The sequence below is a fragment of the Nematolebias whitei genome, chromosome 13 (genome assembly GCF_014905685.2).
Source record: "Nematolebias whitei isolate Nwh7 chromosome 13, NemWhi1, whole genome shotgun sequence".
NCBI classification, from domain to species: Eukaryota; Metazoa; Chordata; class Actinopteri; order Cyprinodontiformes; family Rivulidae; genus Nematolebias; species Nematolebias whitei.
This window is the reverse complement of record NC_056510.1, coordinates 17972819-17988877: the sequence shown is the minus strand read 5'-3', so window position 1 is coordinate 17988877 and position 16059 is coordinate 17972819. Positions and strand designations below refer to the sequence as shown.

Genomic DNA, 16059 nt, shown 5'->3' with positions numbered 1-16059 from the left:
TAATATTGCTACTGAGAATCATCAAATTAAATCTAATAATTTGTAAAAGGGAAGCTGATCTGAAACACATCAAGGGTTTTGGTGATGCCTGCAGCCGACCTTTTTTTTTTTTTTTTTTTTAAACAAAGACCCTCGTGACAAAAAAGGCAGAGCACAGTTTGTAGTACAGTACGTCAGCATTTATTCCATGCAGCGGTTTGCTTTGATTTTTATTCTCCTATTGCACTGTACACTGAATAATACAGGAAACTGACAGGACTGGTTGATCATAATGCCATTCATCAGGGAACGGGTTGGAAATAACAGCAAAAAAAAAAAAAAGTTTGATACATAGAATGAGGTGAGATGATGTCCACAGTTAGAGAAACTAACTCACAGAAATTCAGATGCAAGTTATTGATAATTGATTAAAAATGAGAAGGGGTCACAGCAGAAGTGGAGAACTTGGCTTCACGCGTGCTGATTCTGACAGCCTTCGATGGAATGATAAAACTTTAGGGATACTCATTGTTTCTATTACTTATGCCTGCTAACAATAATCTAAAATATGAATAGTCCTCTGCAGGGTTGGGCGATGTGACGAGGCGTTTGTTCCATCGTACAAATACTGTCCTCTTCCCACACCGATTCATTGTGCTTCTTTTAAAACCACAGTTTGCAACAAAAACAAAAGTTGGTCATGACATTTCTGAAGCTGCCTGAAATGATAAGGAACACTACCAATCATTTTGAAATAAATTAATTCATTAATTATGTAGTCCAGCTACAAAGAGAGAGAGAAAAAAAAAAACAAAGATCAAAACTTAAATTAAAACATCACAACAGTCATACTTCACAGGATTTAAGCTGGAAAAACAGTTAAGAGCTTGATTAAATCACCCAGCCCGTCACATTACACAAGGTTATTTCACAAAAACAAAAGAAACGAGGGAAGCTCGGGGGAAACGCTGCTGCGAAACCTAAACGATCCATCAGCAGAACTTCAGATTCACCCTGGCCTTTATGCCTCACCTCCCTGGAGTAGTGTTCAATACTGATACAAGTACTTCTTTTTTAACCAGTCAGAGCTGTGTGGACAGGACAAAATAAAAAAAAAATCTGTGTGTTTTTACACGTGTTCACATAGAGGAATAACACTGAGATGTTAAAACCAAGAGCAGCTTTAAGCCGCTCGTCTCTGGCTTAAGTTCCTGACGCAGATATTCACGAGCTGCTTACACACATCGCTCACTGAAACCTCGGCTGACAAGATTATCAGTGATGACAAAAACAAAGCTTTCACAACTGCAGTATCCTTCTTCAGGAACAATCAGATGGGGAATAAAAGGTATTGCTGGGATTTTTAAGACTCAGATGATCAAGGGAGGCAGCTAAAACTTAAGAAAACAGATGGCTTTTTACATACAAGGTAAAATAAGTGCATGTAGCTATCGCCATCTAGTGGCTGTTAATATATTGCTGCCAACCAGCAACACAAAACCTGAGCATCAAACTCCAGAAAAGGCAAAAATAAAAAGAATGGGAATAGCCTAAAGTTGTAGTGTGGTTTAGTCTAGCCAGCTAGACGTCCTGCGTCCTGAGCCTCACCTGAGAACCAAAATGCTTTATAAAGGTTAATTATTGCTGTTTGTTTTACAACAGCGCAGACGATGGCGATCGTTGGGTCTCTGACTAGAAAACGACTCGTGGGACACGCTGCACCTCTCAAAACAAAGGGATGCTGCACCTGATCGCAACGAAAATGTTTATCACAGCGATAAAGGGTTGAACATCAAGGCTATCTGTAAGAGCTTTTTTTTCCTTCTTCTATTGGTTTTTAAATAGTCCTGCATGATCTGTATAATATGTGCCGGTCAAAGAACATTCCTTCATTCAATAATTGGTCCAGTCCAGTTTCACAGTCCTCGAACAATCCTGAGATGAGACTTGAAACTGTAACGTCTAATGATGAAGGAGGCTTATTGTTCACATACACACACAAACACACACACAAACTAAAACTCCCCTCAGTAACTCCGGTTGAGACATCTGATTGCTGATGACGTGTCTTAAAGAGGAGAGAGTTTATTTTTTGTTTTAAGCTCTCAGCCGAGTCATCGTCTCTGTAGCTCGTCTGCTTCATGCAGCCTTCGTAAGGCTTTTGTTCTTTTGCATCTTGCGAGCTGCACAGGCATGCCTTATCAGCTATAGGGGGCATTGTGACGCCGTGAGACACAGACAGAGGCTTCGGAGAGGGAGAAAGTCCTAAGTTGTTCATGCTGGTGTTCATACTAGTTTCCATGAGCTCATTGTTCCCTGTTTCAGCCGCGGCGGAGACAAAATGAAGTAAGGAAGGAAGAAGAGTGAGGATCTCTGCGCTGTAAACTCAAAGAAGCAGGTTGGTCAAACTGCAGCGGGAGGGATCACATGTTTATGTTTTTAGGGGGAGTTCTCACATGAACGGATGTTGAGAGCGACTGTAGTGAGATGAAGGCCAGCAGCGATGCAGCTCCTCGCTGCTGTCAGCCTCAGATACATGATGCAGTCATCTTCATCATTATCATCATCCAGTCACAGTTACCACACAGTAAGCCCCCGCTTAGTTTCAAAATGTCAGTTTTTGTTTTTCCTCTGTTCAGATCAGAGTTTCTAAATTTCTCCTCAAAGTCTAGACAAAAAAAATAATTAGTGTTGAACGGTCTACTGTACATTATCATTCAAAAGGATATCCCTGCCATGGGTTGCCCCTGGACGCAGTGCTTTGATGAGGGGATGATTTTGGGATGATTTTTTTTTGGGGGGGGGGGGGGGGGAGGGGCAGTTTACCATCTTGTCCTTTTATTGCTGTTTTTCTATGAAGCCCAAAACCAAGTCCACGCCCGGCTGTGAGCTTCACCACGAGGACGGAGCTCCAACTTTGTTTCTAATGGTGGTATCGGAGCACTCGGCATCTGACGAATCACAGTCTGAGCCCCCGAACTGCAGCGGGTTCTGAGGGTCAAACGAGAAAACAGAAATATTAGTTAAAACCCAGATTGGTTTAAAAATGCATGAAAAATAAAGTTAAATTCAACTAGCTAAAAATAAAATAAAGCAAAAAGCAACGCTTCTTTTAGCTTAATTTTCCGATACTTGTCAGTTTTTGAAGTTTAACTACTTTAAAATGTACTCTTCTTGTTTTTAGTATAAATAAATTATAGGATACATTTCAGGGCTAACATTTTACTTAAATCATTTAATTAGTCTTCATAAGCAAACTAGCATTCATCTGTGCTGCCTTTAAATGTTTAAATTGCACAGACATTTTAAAGAATAAAAACAATGTGGGTTCTGTCCTGGCCGTGGAACACTGGATCAGCTCTTTACCCTCACTAGGATTCTCGAGGGGTCATGGGAGTTTTCCCATCCAGTCTACATGCGTTTTCTAGACTTGAAGAAGGCTTTGACTGTGTTTCTCGAGGTACGTGAGTTTGGGATTGGAGGCCCGCTGCTACGGACTATTCAATCCCTATACAGTACAAGTGGTGCAAGAGTTTGGTTCACGTTGCTGTCAGTAAGTTGGGCCCCTTCAGGGTGGGAGTTGGACTCCACCAGGGCTGCCCGTTGTCACAGATTCTGTTCATAACTTTTATGGTCAGAATTTCTCGGTGCAGCCAGGGGACGGAGGGATTGTGGTTCCGTGGCCTCAGGATTCCATCTCTGATTTTTGCAGATGATGTGGTCCTGTTGGTGTCATCGTGCCGTGATCTTCAGTTCTCACTGGAGCGGTTTGGAGCTGAGTGTGAAGTGACTGGGTTGAGAATCAGCACCTCCAACTCTGAGGCCATGGTCCTCAGTCAGAAAAGGGTGGATTGCTCTCTTCGGGTCGAGGGTGAGGTTCTGCCTCAAGTGGAGGTGTTCAAGTATCTTGGAATTTTGTTTACGAGTGAAGGAAGAATGCAGCGTGAGATCGACAGACACATTGGCCCATTGTCTGCAGTATTGCAGACTTTGTGCCGGTCCGTTGTGGTGAAGAGGGAGCTGAGCTGTAAGGCAAAACTCTCTGTTGAGCGGTCAGTCTACATTCCTACCCTCACCTACAGTCATAAGCTCTGGGAAGTGACTGAAAGAATGAGATCATGGATGCAGGCAGTTGGAATGAGTTTCCTCAGCACGGTAGCTGGACTCTCCTTTAGAGATAAGGTGAGAAGTTCAGTTATCCAAAAGAGACTCGGAGAAGAACCACTGCTCCTCCACATCGAGAGGAGCCAGTTGAGGTGGTTTGGGCATCTGGTAAAGATGCTCCCTGGGCAACTCCCTAGGGAGGTTCTTTGGGCATGTCCAACTGGGAGGAGATCCCGGGATAGACCCAGGACATGCTGGAGAGACTATGTCTCTCGGTTGGCCTGGGAACACCTTGGAATCCTCCCAGAAGAGCTGGAAGAGGTGTCTGTGGAAAGAGATGTCTGGGCCTCCCCGCTCAAGCTGCTGCCCCCGCGACCCCACTTTGGAACAAGCGGAAGATGATGGATGGATTTTAAAAATTAATAATGAACGGGGTGGGGTGGGGCGTTTCCACAATATTTTGTGACTTGTTTGTGCTATAGGAAATGTAAAACAATGCTAATATATTTTGTAGATGAACAGATGCTCGGATATATTCATCATTTAACGCGGATTCCTCATTTTTCTGGACTGAATAAAACGTGCATTGAATTTAAGGAAATGCAAACGTGAGACGTCATTTATATTTGACCCATCAAAATGAATGCGGTCATTTATTTACAGAATCAAAGTTTAACATCAAACATTTACATTAATTTGGCAAATTATGAAAATAACAACATAAGCAATCAATCAGGAAAAATCATACGGCCATGATTTTTCCGTTGCTTCACCACAGACATTTATGAAAACTGTACAATTATGATCTTTTACCCACATGGATGTGGGTGAGCATTTTACACAGACATTTCTAAAATATCTGGAAGAATTTCTACTTGAGAGAAAAGTTTAAAGATGAAAGAAGTTAAGAGGGAGTAAGAGGGTGTGTGAGGGGAAGTAAGTGTTCACCAGAACCGACACTCTCCATCAGAAACCCAGCTCGCCTCGGTACGCTTGGTAGGAAACTTGACCCATTACCTTTCTGATGATAATCAGCAGATATGGTGTTCCGTTAACGCTACCTGTCCAGCGTCTCCTTAGTATGGCTGTAGCTCGTCAGAAGTAGTGGCGAGTGAAAGTGTTATATTCCCATGGAACTCGGAAGAGCTTTGTTGTCATGTCAGGATCATCCCGTCTCTCACAGAACTGAGCAGAACTGAACTCTCAGAACAGAACTGTGCAGAAACAGCATCCGAGCAGAGCTTCAACAGAACTGAGTAGACCAGGAAGTACTGACATTTTAAAGAGCTGTTTTCCGGTCCACTTTTGGGAGTATTACCATTGGTCAGAACCGACCAGACGGGGTGTGTTTTGTGACGTAAGAGGTTAGAAGACAGCAAGAATTGTTATGGAAAGATCAGAAATGTTCTCACAGACAGAGAGAGTTTTGTTTTGGCGCGTTTCAGAAACAGGTGCCAAAAACCTCTATATTTATGTCTGAGAGGATTCTAAAAACATGCCAACAACTTGTTTTGCGTTTGACTCCAACCTTGGACCAACTTACACTTGCTCATTCAAAAGCAGAAATCAGAAAAGGCATAATTACTCTGTAACAGCTTTGACATGAGTTCTAACTTTGCGTGAGAAAAAATCATTACACAGTTAATAAAATTGATTAGTTCACTGCAACATCTAAAATGGTTTGAACTAAGACACTTTGATTATCAACATTTGTAAAATAGTAATGATAATAAAACAGAGAGTGTTCTTTTCACTTGAATCTTCAAGAGAGAAAGTCTCAGGATGGGTGAACCTGTATTTCTGGATTCAAATCAATGAAATGACAGTTCCTGTCCCACAAGGTTCTTAAGGTCAAGATTTTTGACCTTAGACTTAGTTTTTGACATGGGCCTAGTCCACTACAATTTTAAGGTAATTTTTATCAGCAACATCTGTTTTGAACGCAAAAATATATTTTTCTGTTGTACTGCATGTGCATGGTTTTTATGGGCATCATGTGTTCACACTTAAAAACAAGTTTAATGGCAGTGGAATACCTTCTTTACAAAAAAATCATTTTTTAATCTCATGTAACAGCTTTCTGTTTGTTATTTTTCTTCTTGTTCTTTAACTTTGTATAAAAAACGAAGACAGCTTGGGTTAAAAGTCAAAATGTGACTAAAAGTGCTTTAATTTTGGCAACTAAACGTTCCTGATAAAGACACTCTGAAATGTTGAAAAAAAGTCTTCTTAAAATTTTCAACAATTGCGTTAAACTTTTGAGATCTTTACATTTCAATATGAGACTGGATGAAAGAAAAAAACAGAAACCAACCACCGACCTCATAGCTGTGTTCGTCGGAGCACAGCTTCCCCAGCGAGATCTGAGTCTTCACCCGGCGGACGGCGCACTCCTTGTCGGAGAGTCCGTCGGACTGGGTGGAGATGTCGATCGGGATGTCCGGTGTGTGCGACAGCAGCTCGTCCAGGTGCTCCTCCTGGCTGGCGCTCAGCTTCTCCAGGGGTCCGCTGTGGGAGTGGTCACTGGTGTTTCCCTCCTCCCCATCAGAGACCGACAGGTTCTCAGAGCTGAAGGTGGAGTAGGACTGGAAGCTGCTCATACAGCGGTGAGGTCTGTCAGGAGGCAGGAGGAGAGAAGGGCTTCTTGAGTTTTATTCAGCAGTTTTATTATGATGTGGAAAAAGTCATTTTCTGTAATTGCACTGACTTGATAAGAGTTACGACACATTAAAAGGTCAGGTTAGTAAACTAAACAAGACTCTGAGTTTTTACCTCGGTCTCCTTGGAAACTCTACTTCACTATCCACCTCCCCCTCCTCCTCTTCAGATGACTCATCACCCTGCAAGTGCAGCACAAACAGCTGGTAATCCACAAAAAAAGGTTTTCTTTAGCACAAATGAATCTCTCACATATGACGGAGCTGTAGGGCCCCATAAATTTTTTTTTTACATTGCCACGCTAAGAAAAAAAAAATTAAAAGCCATAAAATTACGAGAATAAAGTCGTATGAGACTTTTCTTTTTTTTTTTACAGCTGTCGTTAAAAAAAAGAAAAATTCACACGAGTCGGATCTACGACGTGCCATGTCGATCAATCCAGTAGGCGTGTCAGCAAATAACCAATTCGAAACTAAATGAGTCGTGATATTATCCAAACTCAAGACACGATAAAGCAGGTTTACCACATTTTAACTGTGGTAAAATGAAGAATGTTTGTTAAACTTTATTGTTATTGACGCTCTTAATCAAAACGTGTTCCAATACTGCCACCTACTGTTGTGTTTTTGTATGCTGCTTCTGGGATGCATATACGTGACATCATCATTATTATTAATATTATTAATAATAATATTAATAATAATAATAATAATAATAATAATAATAATGTCTTATGTATTGTCATCATTTATGTTCCCATACAATGACGAAATTGGCTCTCTGCATTTAACCCATCCACCACCAGGTGGCGCAGTGGGCATCTATGGAAAGTGCCTGGGGAACGACTGGAGATAAGGTGTCCTTCTCAGAGATGTGCAATGACCGGGGATCAAACCCGGGACCTTTGGGCCTCGAGTCGGCTGCCCTGCCCCTACACCATCTCGTTTTTGTTTCTATTTGAAAACGGCGCTCAGTGAGTGAAACTGTGTGCGTGCAGCGCCGTTAATAGGTCTTCAATAAATATGTCTGAAAGAGGCTGAAGAGACCCAGCGACTCACTTATAAGAGCATTTAGCTTTAGATTGGTCATTTGCTGACATGCCTACTGGATTGATTGACAGGTCGCGTTATGGATCCGACTCGTGGAAAAAATAAATAAATAAGAGCTCTAAAAAAAAAAAAAAAAAAAAGTCTCATACGACTATTCTCGTAATATTGCGACTTTATTCTCGAAATACTACAACTTTATTCTCGTAATTTTATGGCTTTTAATTATGTTTTTCTTAGTGTGACTCTAAAGCTCCGTCGTACCTACATATACTGATTGAGGGGCTCACCTTCCTGAGAGGTCTGAGGGTGCGGGGCAGTGAAGAGGGGAGGGGGTGCTTAGGTTGAGTTGGGTCCAGCTCCTGAGGGTTGGCCTTGTTTGTGTCGTCTCCTTCTGCATCTTTGTTGTTCGTGCCTGAGGAAGACTGGGTCCTTTCTTGGGGGCCGAGCAGCGAGAACTGCGGTAACACTGGTTGTCCGAGAGTGGGGGGTGTCTCCTGACAGTGCAGGCAGCCGGGGAGGGGGTGAGCCTGGCAGCAGGGACATAAAGAACCAGCACCTGGGACAAGATTGGAGCCGGTGGATGAAGTCCGCTGCCGCGTGTCCACCGCAGTGGAAATGAGGTCAGGGCTGGAGCCGGAGACAAGGCGCTGCATGTGGTCGGTCTGGGGGCTGCGGAGAGCAGCGGCAGGGCCGAAGTACCGCAGATTGTTGGCACAGTTGACCACAGCTTCCTCGCGGCCTTTTAAGGGGAGAAACTGCCCCTCAGCGGGTGGGAGGTGGTGATGGTGGTGGTGATGGAGGAACGGTTGCTCTTGTAGGGACTGGGTGTCCTCTGGGGCCCCTGCAATCGGCTTCAACGCACCGGGAAACTCGTTGTGGCTTCCTTTGCTGTTGGCGCGGCGGTGGCGAGGCTTGCTTCTGTAACGGGTCTTTCCAGGGGGCGTGGAGACTTTAGGGCTGGCTGAGAGTGGGGAGGGGGAGGGGAGGGGGTCAATGCTGGGGATGCCATCAGAGCGGAGCAAGTCTGGCCTGTGGGAAACAAAAATTAGCAACAATATTAAAAAAGTTACTTTGATTAAAGGCATTTTCAGTGACTCTGAAAAATCACAACGAGCAGATGTCATTAGCATTAGCTTCTATTAGCCTGTTGCGTCGGTCCAAGCTGCAATGCATTATGGTCTATCTTTATCAGCAACTTCTGTACACTACTTTCACTGAACAACGTGGGGAGCTTCAACAGCAAGAGAAAATTTCGAACAGATCTTTGAACACTTCCAGCTTGCACCATGTTTTTATAGTACCTGAGCAAGTTTAAAACGATGGTTTGAATATAAATAATTATGCGTTTAAAAGCCATGTCAAACCTTTTGGTGGGGGGCATTCCAGGTTTGTGGGAAATGCTTCCTTTTTTCTTGATGAGCTTCTCGACTGCATTGGACCTGACAATGGGTCGGACCAGGTGACGTTTGTAGGACCCAGGGTATTTCTTCTCCACCGCCTGCTCTCTCCTACAGTGACAGCAGAATAACTTTAGACTTTTATGATTCAAACAACTTTCTATTGTTTTATACAGGAATGAAACCAGGCAGATGTTTGTTACTTGAAATGTTTCTGAGGAAAAGTAAATCCTGATATAGACAACAGATAAACCCTAATAATTAGGCAACAATCAAGATGAAGCGTTTCCTCCATGTTTCTGGCTTGAATCAACAAGATAATAAACTTGAGTTTGAGTCGTTTTTAACAAGAGGAATAAACTTAACATTTGAATAATAACATAAATAACACAATACATAGAAAAAAATAGTTTTATAACTTCAAATTAATTATTTACTGAGTGTGCAGCATTTCTCTCTGCAGCATATTCTCTTGAAAGAAAATTTCCAGAGCCTCAGAGTATAAAAAGCAGCTTTCTTGTTTTGTTTTGAATGTGTTTCAAACAGCGAATCACACCAAGAGAAAGACACTCAAACCATCTGTGCCTGTCAATCCTTTGGTGGCATTCTCTCTCTGCTTGCGGGAGTTTGGTCACTCATGCAAGTCGGACGTATTTGATGACATTCTGGACGCATGAACGTTTATTAAAATGTTAGATTTTAGGTAAAAGATCCAAGGAAGGCCAGGAATGCTGCGCAGCAGGTAGGTGATGATACTGTCTTGTTTATTAATTACAGGCTCCAACCTTCATGGGGGAGGTGAGACGCCCCCCCGTAAATAACGCTTGAGACAATAGTAAAACACATTTATGTCTTTGGTAAAACTTGGATCCACATACTTCATTAGTTCCTTCTCTCGGACTTCCAGCTGCAGCATGATGGCACTGAGCTCCATGTACAGGTTGTTGGCTCTCTCCAGCTTGCGCTCGTAGTGCTCCCTGATGTCCAGTGCGTGCCTGAAGGAAACCAGACAATGCAGAGAAACGTTAATCATCCCGTCTCTGTTTCCTAACAATAGCCATGCATGACTGTCGCCTCGTTTATGTTTGCTAACTGACCTGAGCTCATCCCTCCGGCGACGGATCAGCTCCTCATCCAACCTGTGGATGCATGTGCCTTCACTTTTGATCTTCTCAAAATGTTTCTTCACTTCCTCCCTCCATTCTGCCTGTAATAACCAACAGTATTAAAAAAGGCTGTCGAAGCAGTAGGATTTAAATGACTTTAATCCAAATGTAGCTCAAGGAAATAAGTGCGCAGAACCGTTTGACTTTTACAGCTGAAAGTGCTTAGTTTAGTGTTTTAGTTCATACCTGAGATTTGAAGTAAGTCTCCTGAGGAGTTCCTAGAATATCAGCAGCAGCAATGTCGAGATGTAGCAGAATCTGACGGAATGAAGGCCTGTTTCTGGGCTTGCCTTGCCTGAAACCAGTAAAAATCAAAGTATTTACAGTTTATCTGAAGTTCAAACGGGGTAAATATTCAAACAGAAGCAGCTGCCGGTAATATTTACTCCAAACCCACCATGTCTGTTTCATGAGGATCTTAAACCCATCTGGGCAGGTGGAAGGGACAGGAAGGTGCAAACTGTTGCTGCCGACGCCCCAAATGATGGCGGAGGAGTCCACATCTTTGTAGGGAATCTCTCCTGTGAGCAGCTCCCATAGCACAACGCCAAATGACCTGCGATACACGAGTAAGGATGGTCAGGCCTCTCAAACATCTCCCATGTACAATAACTAAACAAAGCTCCATGTTCTAAAATGATGATTATTTTTCAAACGTGGTGCCTTCCTACTTACCAGATGTCTACTTTTTCGGACACAGGTTCGTTTCTGATGACTTCTGGAGCCATCCATGCCACCGTACCCGCAAATGACATCTTTGTACTTTTGTCACTGAGCTCTTTGGACGTTCCAAAGTCAGAAATTTTCACGGTGTCGTTGTGGGTGACCAAAACACTGAAACACAAAAACAAAAACTTGTTAGCATTATGATTGGTGTTCATAAATAAAAAGCAGGGAAGCTATAGACAGTTAAAACTTCACAGAATGAGCTGAAACAGGGTAAACATTCATTCTGTTGATTAAGTTTCTCCTTTGATGTGTTCTTTTTTTCCTGCCATTTTTTGACATATTTCACGGTTTTCACAGAAGCGCATTTCTGAGTCACCCCATTAGCTAAATGAGGATGACGTTCCCAGAGCTTTCTGCCTGCTGTCGTTCTGCTGACTAATACAGTGTTTGGTCCTGCTGCTGCAGCGTGATATTGATTAGAGAGACAGCACTACAGATACAAAACTAATGAGGGTGAGACAGGAGTGGAAGAGAAAGGCAGAACCTTCTGTCTTTCTCCTTCGATGGCTCAACTAGCTTTTATTAATGCGGCATTAGAGCAAATGTCACTTTCTCCAGAGCTGAAGGAATGAATTGTTGCTGCTGCTTTGATCAAATACGTTAGTAAAAAAGCTTGTAAAATGTTAGAAAATGTTCATATTAGCTTAAAGAGCAAAAATACAACGTTCATTTGCATATAATCAGCAAAACATACAATACTTCCTCCCAGACCAAGACACAACTTTGCTATGCAATCTGCAGAGCTCAGAGTCATTTGGTTGCACTGTGAAGGAAGCAAAACCTGCAAATATAGTACTGTGTTTTAACTACACCTCTTTTCTTTAAATGGGCAAGACATTTGCGTCCCCTCTTGAAGAATCTCTTATTTCTGCAGTTTTTCTGAAAGTTTTGTCAAACACCAAAGTTCATGCTCAATAATCCAGGTATAAAATCCAACAATGTTTAGTCAGGTCATCTGGACGGTTTCTTTTTTGTGTGTGTGCTGAGCACGGGGCCGCGTAACTAGTTAGTATGCCAGAGTATTGTTTGTTATCGGAATTAACCAGATATAGTGAACTAAGCCTAAGGTCAGGATTTGACCTTAAGAACCTTATGGGACAGAACTTGTCATTTCATTGATTTGCATCCAGAAATGCAGGTTGACCCATCCTGAGACTTTCTTTCTTGAAAATTCAAGTGAAAGAACACTCTCTTTTTTGATATCATTACTATTTTACAAATGTTGATAATCAAAGTGTTTTAGTTCAAACCATTTTAGATGCTGCAGTGAACTAATCATTTTAATTAACTGTGAAACAGTAATAATGATTTTTAATCCTCATGCAAAGTTAGAATTCATGTTAAGGTCTGTTACAGAGTAATTATGCATTTTCTGATTTTCTGTCTTTAAATGAGCAAGTGTAAGTGGTCCAAGGTTGGAGTCAAACGCAGACCAGTTGTTGGAACGAGCTGTCGTGTTTTTACATCCTCTCAGACGTAAATAGAGAAGCTGGCACCTGTTTTTCCGCCAACTCGTCTAAATATTCCTCTCGTCTGTCTGAAAAACATTTTCAATCTGTTCCATAACATTCTTGCTGTTTTCTGACTTCTTGTGACCTCTTACGTCACAAACCACACCCCTGTCTGGTCGATATTGACCAATCAGAAACTCCTAAATGAACCGGAAATAGAGCTCTTTAAAATGTCGGTACTTCCTAGTTCAAACCGGTGGCGGAGAGTTTTCGAGGAGAGTTGGGTGAAGAGTCGAGTTGGAGTCGTTGCAGCTCCCGTGCTGGGAAACAGGAAGATCCTGACATGACCACAGAGCTCTTCCGAGTCTTATGGGATTATAACATTTTCCACCTCTGGGTGGAACTCTGACGGACTCCACTCATGTGAAGTCCACTCGTGAGGCGAATTTGTGTCGGACGGAATACCGTCACTACTTCGGACGATTCACAGCTGTTCCTACGGAGACGCTGAAAGGGTGCGTTGAATGGACTTTCGTACCGGTGGGGACATCTCCAGGTAAAAAGTTGATTTATAACACCTAAGTGTACTGGGGAAGAAGCTGAGAAAAGTTCGGAGAGTGCCGTCCTGAATGCTGACACAAACAAACCCCCTCACCCATCTTTTTCTCCCTTTAAACTTCATCTTTCCATCTTTAAAATTCTTCTATCAAGTAGAAATCATTCCAGATATTTTAGAAATGTCTGTGTAAAGTTCTCATCCACCGCCGTGTGGATAATCAAAATTGTACAGTTTGCTAAACTAGCCATGTTGTTATTTTCCATATTTTGCCAATTAATGTAAATGTGTGATGTGTTAAACTTTGATTCTGTTAATAAATTACCGCATTCATTTTGATGGTTCAAAGATAATTAACGTCTCACGTTACATTTCTAAATTCAATGCACATTATATACAGTCCAGAAAAATGAAAGAATCCGTTTAATTTATGAATATATCTCATGCATATGTTCATCTACACAGACAAATCGTTCCACCAACTAAGAACGGCCATGCGCCACCAGTCATATGGCCCCAAGCTCAGCACACATGCAGAAAAGAAACCATCCAGATGACCTGACTGAACATCGCTGGAAAGTCTGTCAAAGTTTTTCTTTGGACTTTAGCTGTGATTTTTACTCATTTTATGCCCAGTCCTTGCACCTGAGCACGACAGCATATTATAGACCGCATGCTTTACAAATGGGAGAAGGGAGAAGAATATTATTTGTAAGTGAAAGTAATTTTTAAGAAGCAGAAAAAACCCAGAAAGACCTGACGCAGGACCTGAGAGATGTTTCCAGTTGATCACTGATCCACTGTGCACTGTTTACAGCTAATAGCTCTTTGGAAATCCCTTTGTTGGTGCTAAAATATACTTTTGCTTAACTTTGTCATCTTTGGTATTTTACAAAGCTTCAACTAAAACAATGGGAACAGTTTGTGCTTTTGTAATGGTCTGCTGGTCACTGAGGAAAGTGTTCTGTGCTCTTATCCATGAATATTCAACAAAAACACTGCTCACTTGGGAGACTTGAGATCTCTGTGGATGATCTTGTGGAGGTGTAGGTAGTTCATCCCGCTGGCGATGCCCGAGGCCCAGTCTACCAGCAGCCTGGGGGTCACTTTCCTCCCTGCCCTCAGCACTTCATACAGCTGACCTTGTGCACAATACTCCATGATGATGCAGTAACAAGGAGCCTGTGTGCACACACCCCTGAGATACAATAAAACACACACACACAGGAAACACATTTAAAGACAAAGTGACAAACCCTGAGTTCGTTAATAACAGACTCCAGTGGAATTATACCAACTGAAAATTATAAACATACTTAAAGCTGATGATGTTGGGATGCTTGAGCTTCCGCAGGTGTTTAATGTCCGTCTCTTTCTGCTCTCGCACCTTCTTGATGGCCACCTCCTCAGAGCGAAACTTGCCCAAGAAGACGGCTCCCTGTGCACCGCTACCCAGCCACTGTAGCTCCGAAATCTCCTCAAATGGGACCTCCCACATGTCTGCAGTCAGGTTAGTTACATTTTATCAATGCAAACAACACCATTTTATTTTGACACTTTCAATGTGACCCATAGCACTGCACTGAACTATTCACCGTTGTGTCACATATGCTCTATAAAAATTAAAAAAAAAAAAGCTCATCTTCTAATCTGTTCCTTAAGAATGAAATATATGTTTTGAGGACAAACCTTTACAGACCACAGTATTTTAGGAATGTGACCCAAAAGTAATAGTAATATTCAACCATGACCAAAAATAAACCCAAAGCAATGCACAACAATGACCTACCAACGTTCAGTGAGATCAGTGCTGCTTCTGTTATGTGATTTTGGAAACATCACAAGAAAGAGGAACACTGTCTGAGCTTGAAGCTCACTGCATGGCTGAACAAGGGGCAAATCAGGCCCAGTTTTATCTGCCCTCACCACATATCCTTTACGCTGCGTGTCCAGCCTGTACAGGCAGCCCACAGCAAGGTGAGACTACCTTTACCAGTGACCTCAATTCAAACTGACAGCAGTGCAGCCGCGAAAGGCTGAAGCTGGGAACAACTATTCAGTTACGGCTTTTTGAGTACGTTTCAGGAGGGAATTGTTTGTTTGTCCCTCAGAGGTCTTTAAGAGACAAACATGTTTTAATTAAACAGAGACGTTTTACTTTTGTCAAACTGACATCACACAGAAAGATGAACCCCAGAGCTAACCTTGCTGTTGCAGCTTGTATTCTGTGGAATACGTTTTCCCAATAATGTTCCACACGGGCCGAAGACAACCGAACAGCCCCTCTAAGAAGCCGCCGGACCCGGGCCCTGCTCTTTGGAAGTGCAGCTTGATGTCATCAGGGTGATGTGGGTGGCCTGGCCTCCCTTCCCCACTTTGGTCCACAGGACAGTCCCCGTCTCCCGTCTGCTCATCCATGCCACTGCCACACCCACCGTGCTCACAGGACGCCGGTGACCCCGCTTCCTCATGATCCTGCTCCTGCAGCTGGAGCACGCTGTTGTCAAAGTGTCCGCCTTCGCTCCGTGTCGAATCCACACTCAGGACTGTGTTTGCTGGACTGACACCCCCCAACATGGAGTCCTCATCCTGGACAGGCGTGTGCAGGGGAACCGGAAGGTTTGTCGGCGGAGCGAGATCGGTGATAATCTGAGGAGGTAAATTAGAGAGTGGGGCCAGAGGAAGTTGGGGTTGAGAGTTGGGCGAGTTGGACTTCTTCATGGCGTCACCAACCACAGTGAGTTTCAGCTCCTCCTTTAGCTTCCCCACCAGAAGACTGGGGCAGGAAGTCCACGAAAGCACCTCTGGGGAGCTGCCCATGGTGTCACGCATGTGCATGAGCTGCTCAGTGACGATGAGTTGGACGAGTCTTAACACATCGGTTTGTCTGACCGCTGAAAATCACCTGCAGAACAGGAAGATGGACACAGAAAAGAAAGAGGTACACATTTAAATCCTAATCATTTTTTT

General features: G+C 42.9%; 1 protein-coding gene across 1 annotated transcript; it reads right to left on the bottom strand.

Annotated features, from left to right (window-relative positions):
- Window positions 1-2792: 2792 nt before the first annotated feature.
- si:ch211-45c16.2 (mitogen-activated protein kinase kinase kinase 13) lies at window positions 2793-15978 on the bottom strand. The gene is made up of 13 exons (XM_037686920.1): window positions 15294-15978; window positions 14406-14589; window positions 14096-14287; window positions 11029-11187; window positions 10751-10909; window positions 10540-10648; window positions 10285-10394; window positions 10066-10182; window positions 9155-9298; window positions 8078-8819; window positions 6856-6923; window positions 6405-6696; window positions 2793-2970 (listed from the first exon to the last, which is right to left on the bottom strand). Exons 1-13 carry the CDS (start codon window positions 15925-15927, stop codon window positions 2872-2874), a joined length of 3009 nt encoding a protein of 1002 aa, XP_037542848.1. The 5' UTR covers window positions 15928-15978; the 3' UTR covers window positions 2793-2871.
- Window positions 15979-16059: the final 81 nt, after the last annotated feature.

What these genes read in the sequence shown, in the direction of transcription:
- si:ch211-45c16.2 (XM_037686920.1), bottom strand. Translation starts at nt 15,927, where the DNA reads ATGCACATGCGTGACACCATGGGCAGCTCCCCAGAGGTGCTTTCGTGG. An exon ending in AGAGATCTCAAGTCTCCCAA is followed by an intron (nt 11,188 to 14,095) that starts GTGAGCAGTGTT and finishes TTTGTGTTTCAG; the next exon opens with TGTTTTGGTCACCCACAACG. An exon ending in CGCCGGAGGGATGAGCTCAG is followed by an intron (nt 10,183 to 10,284) that starts GTCAGTTAGCAA and finishes GGTTTCCTTCAG; the next exon opens with GCACGCACTGGACATCAGGG.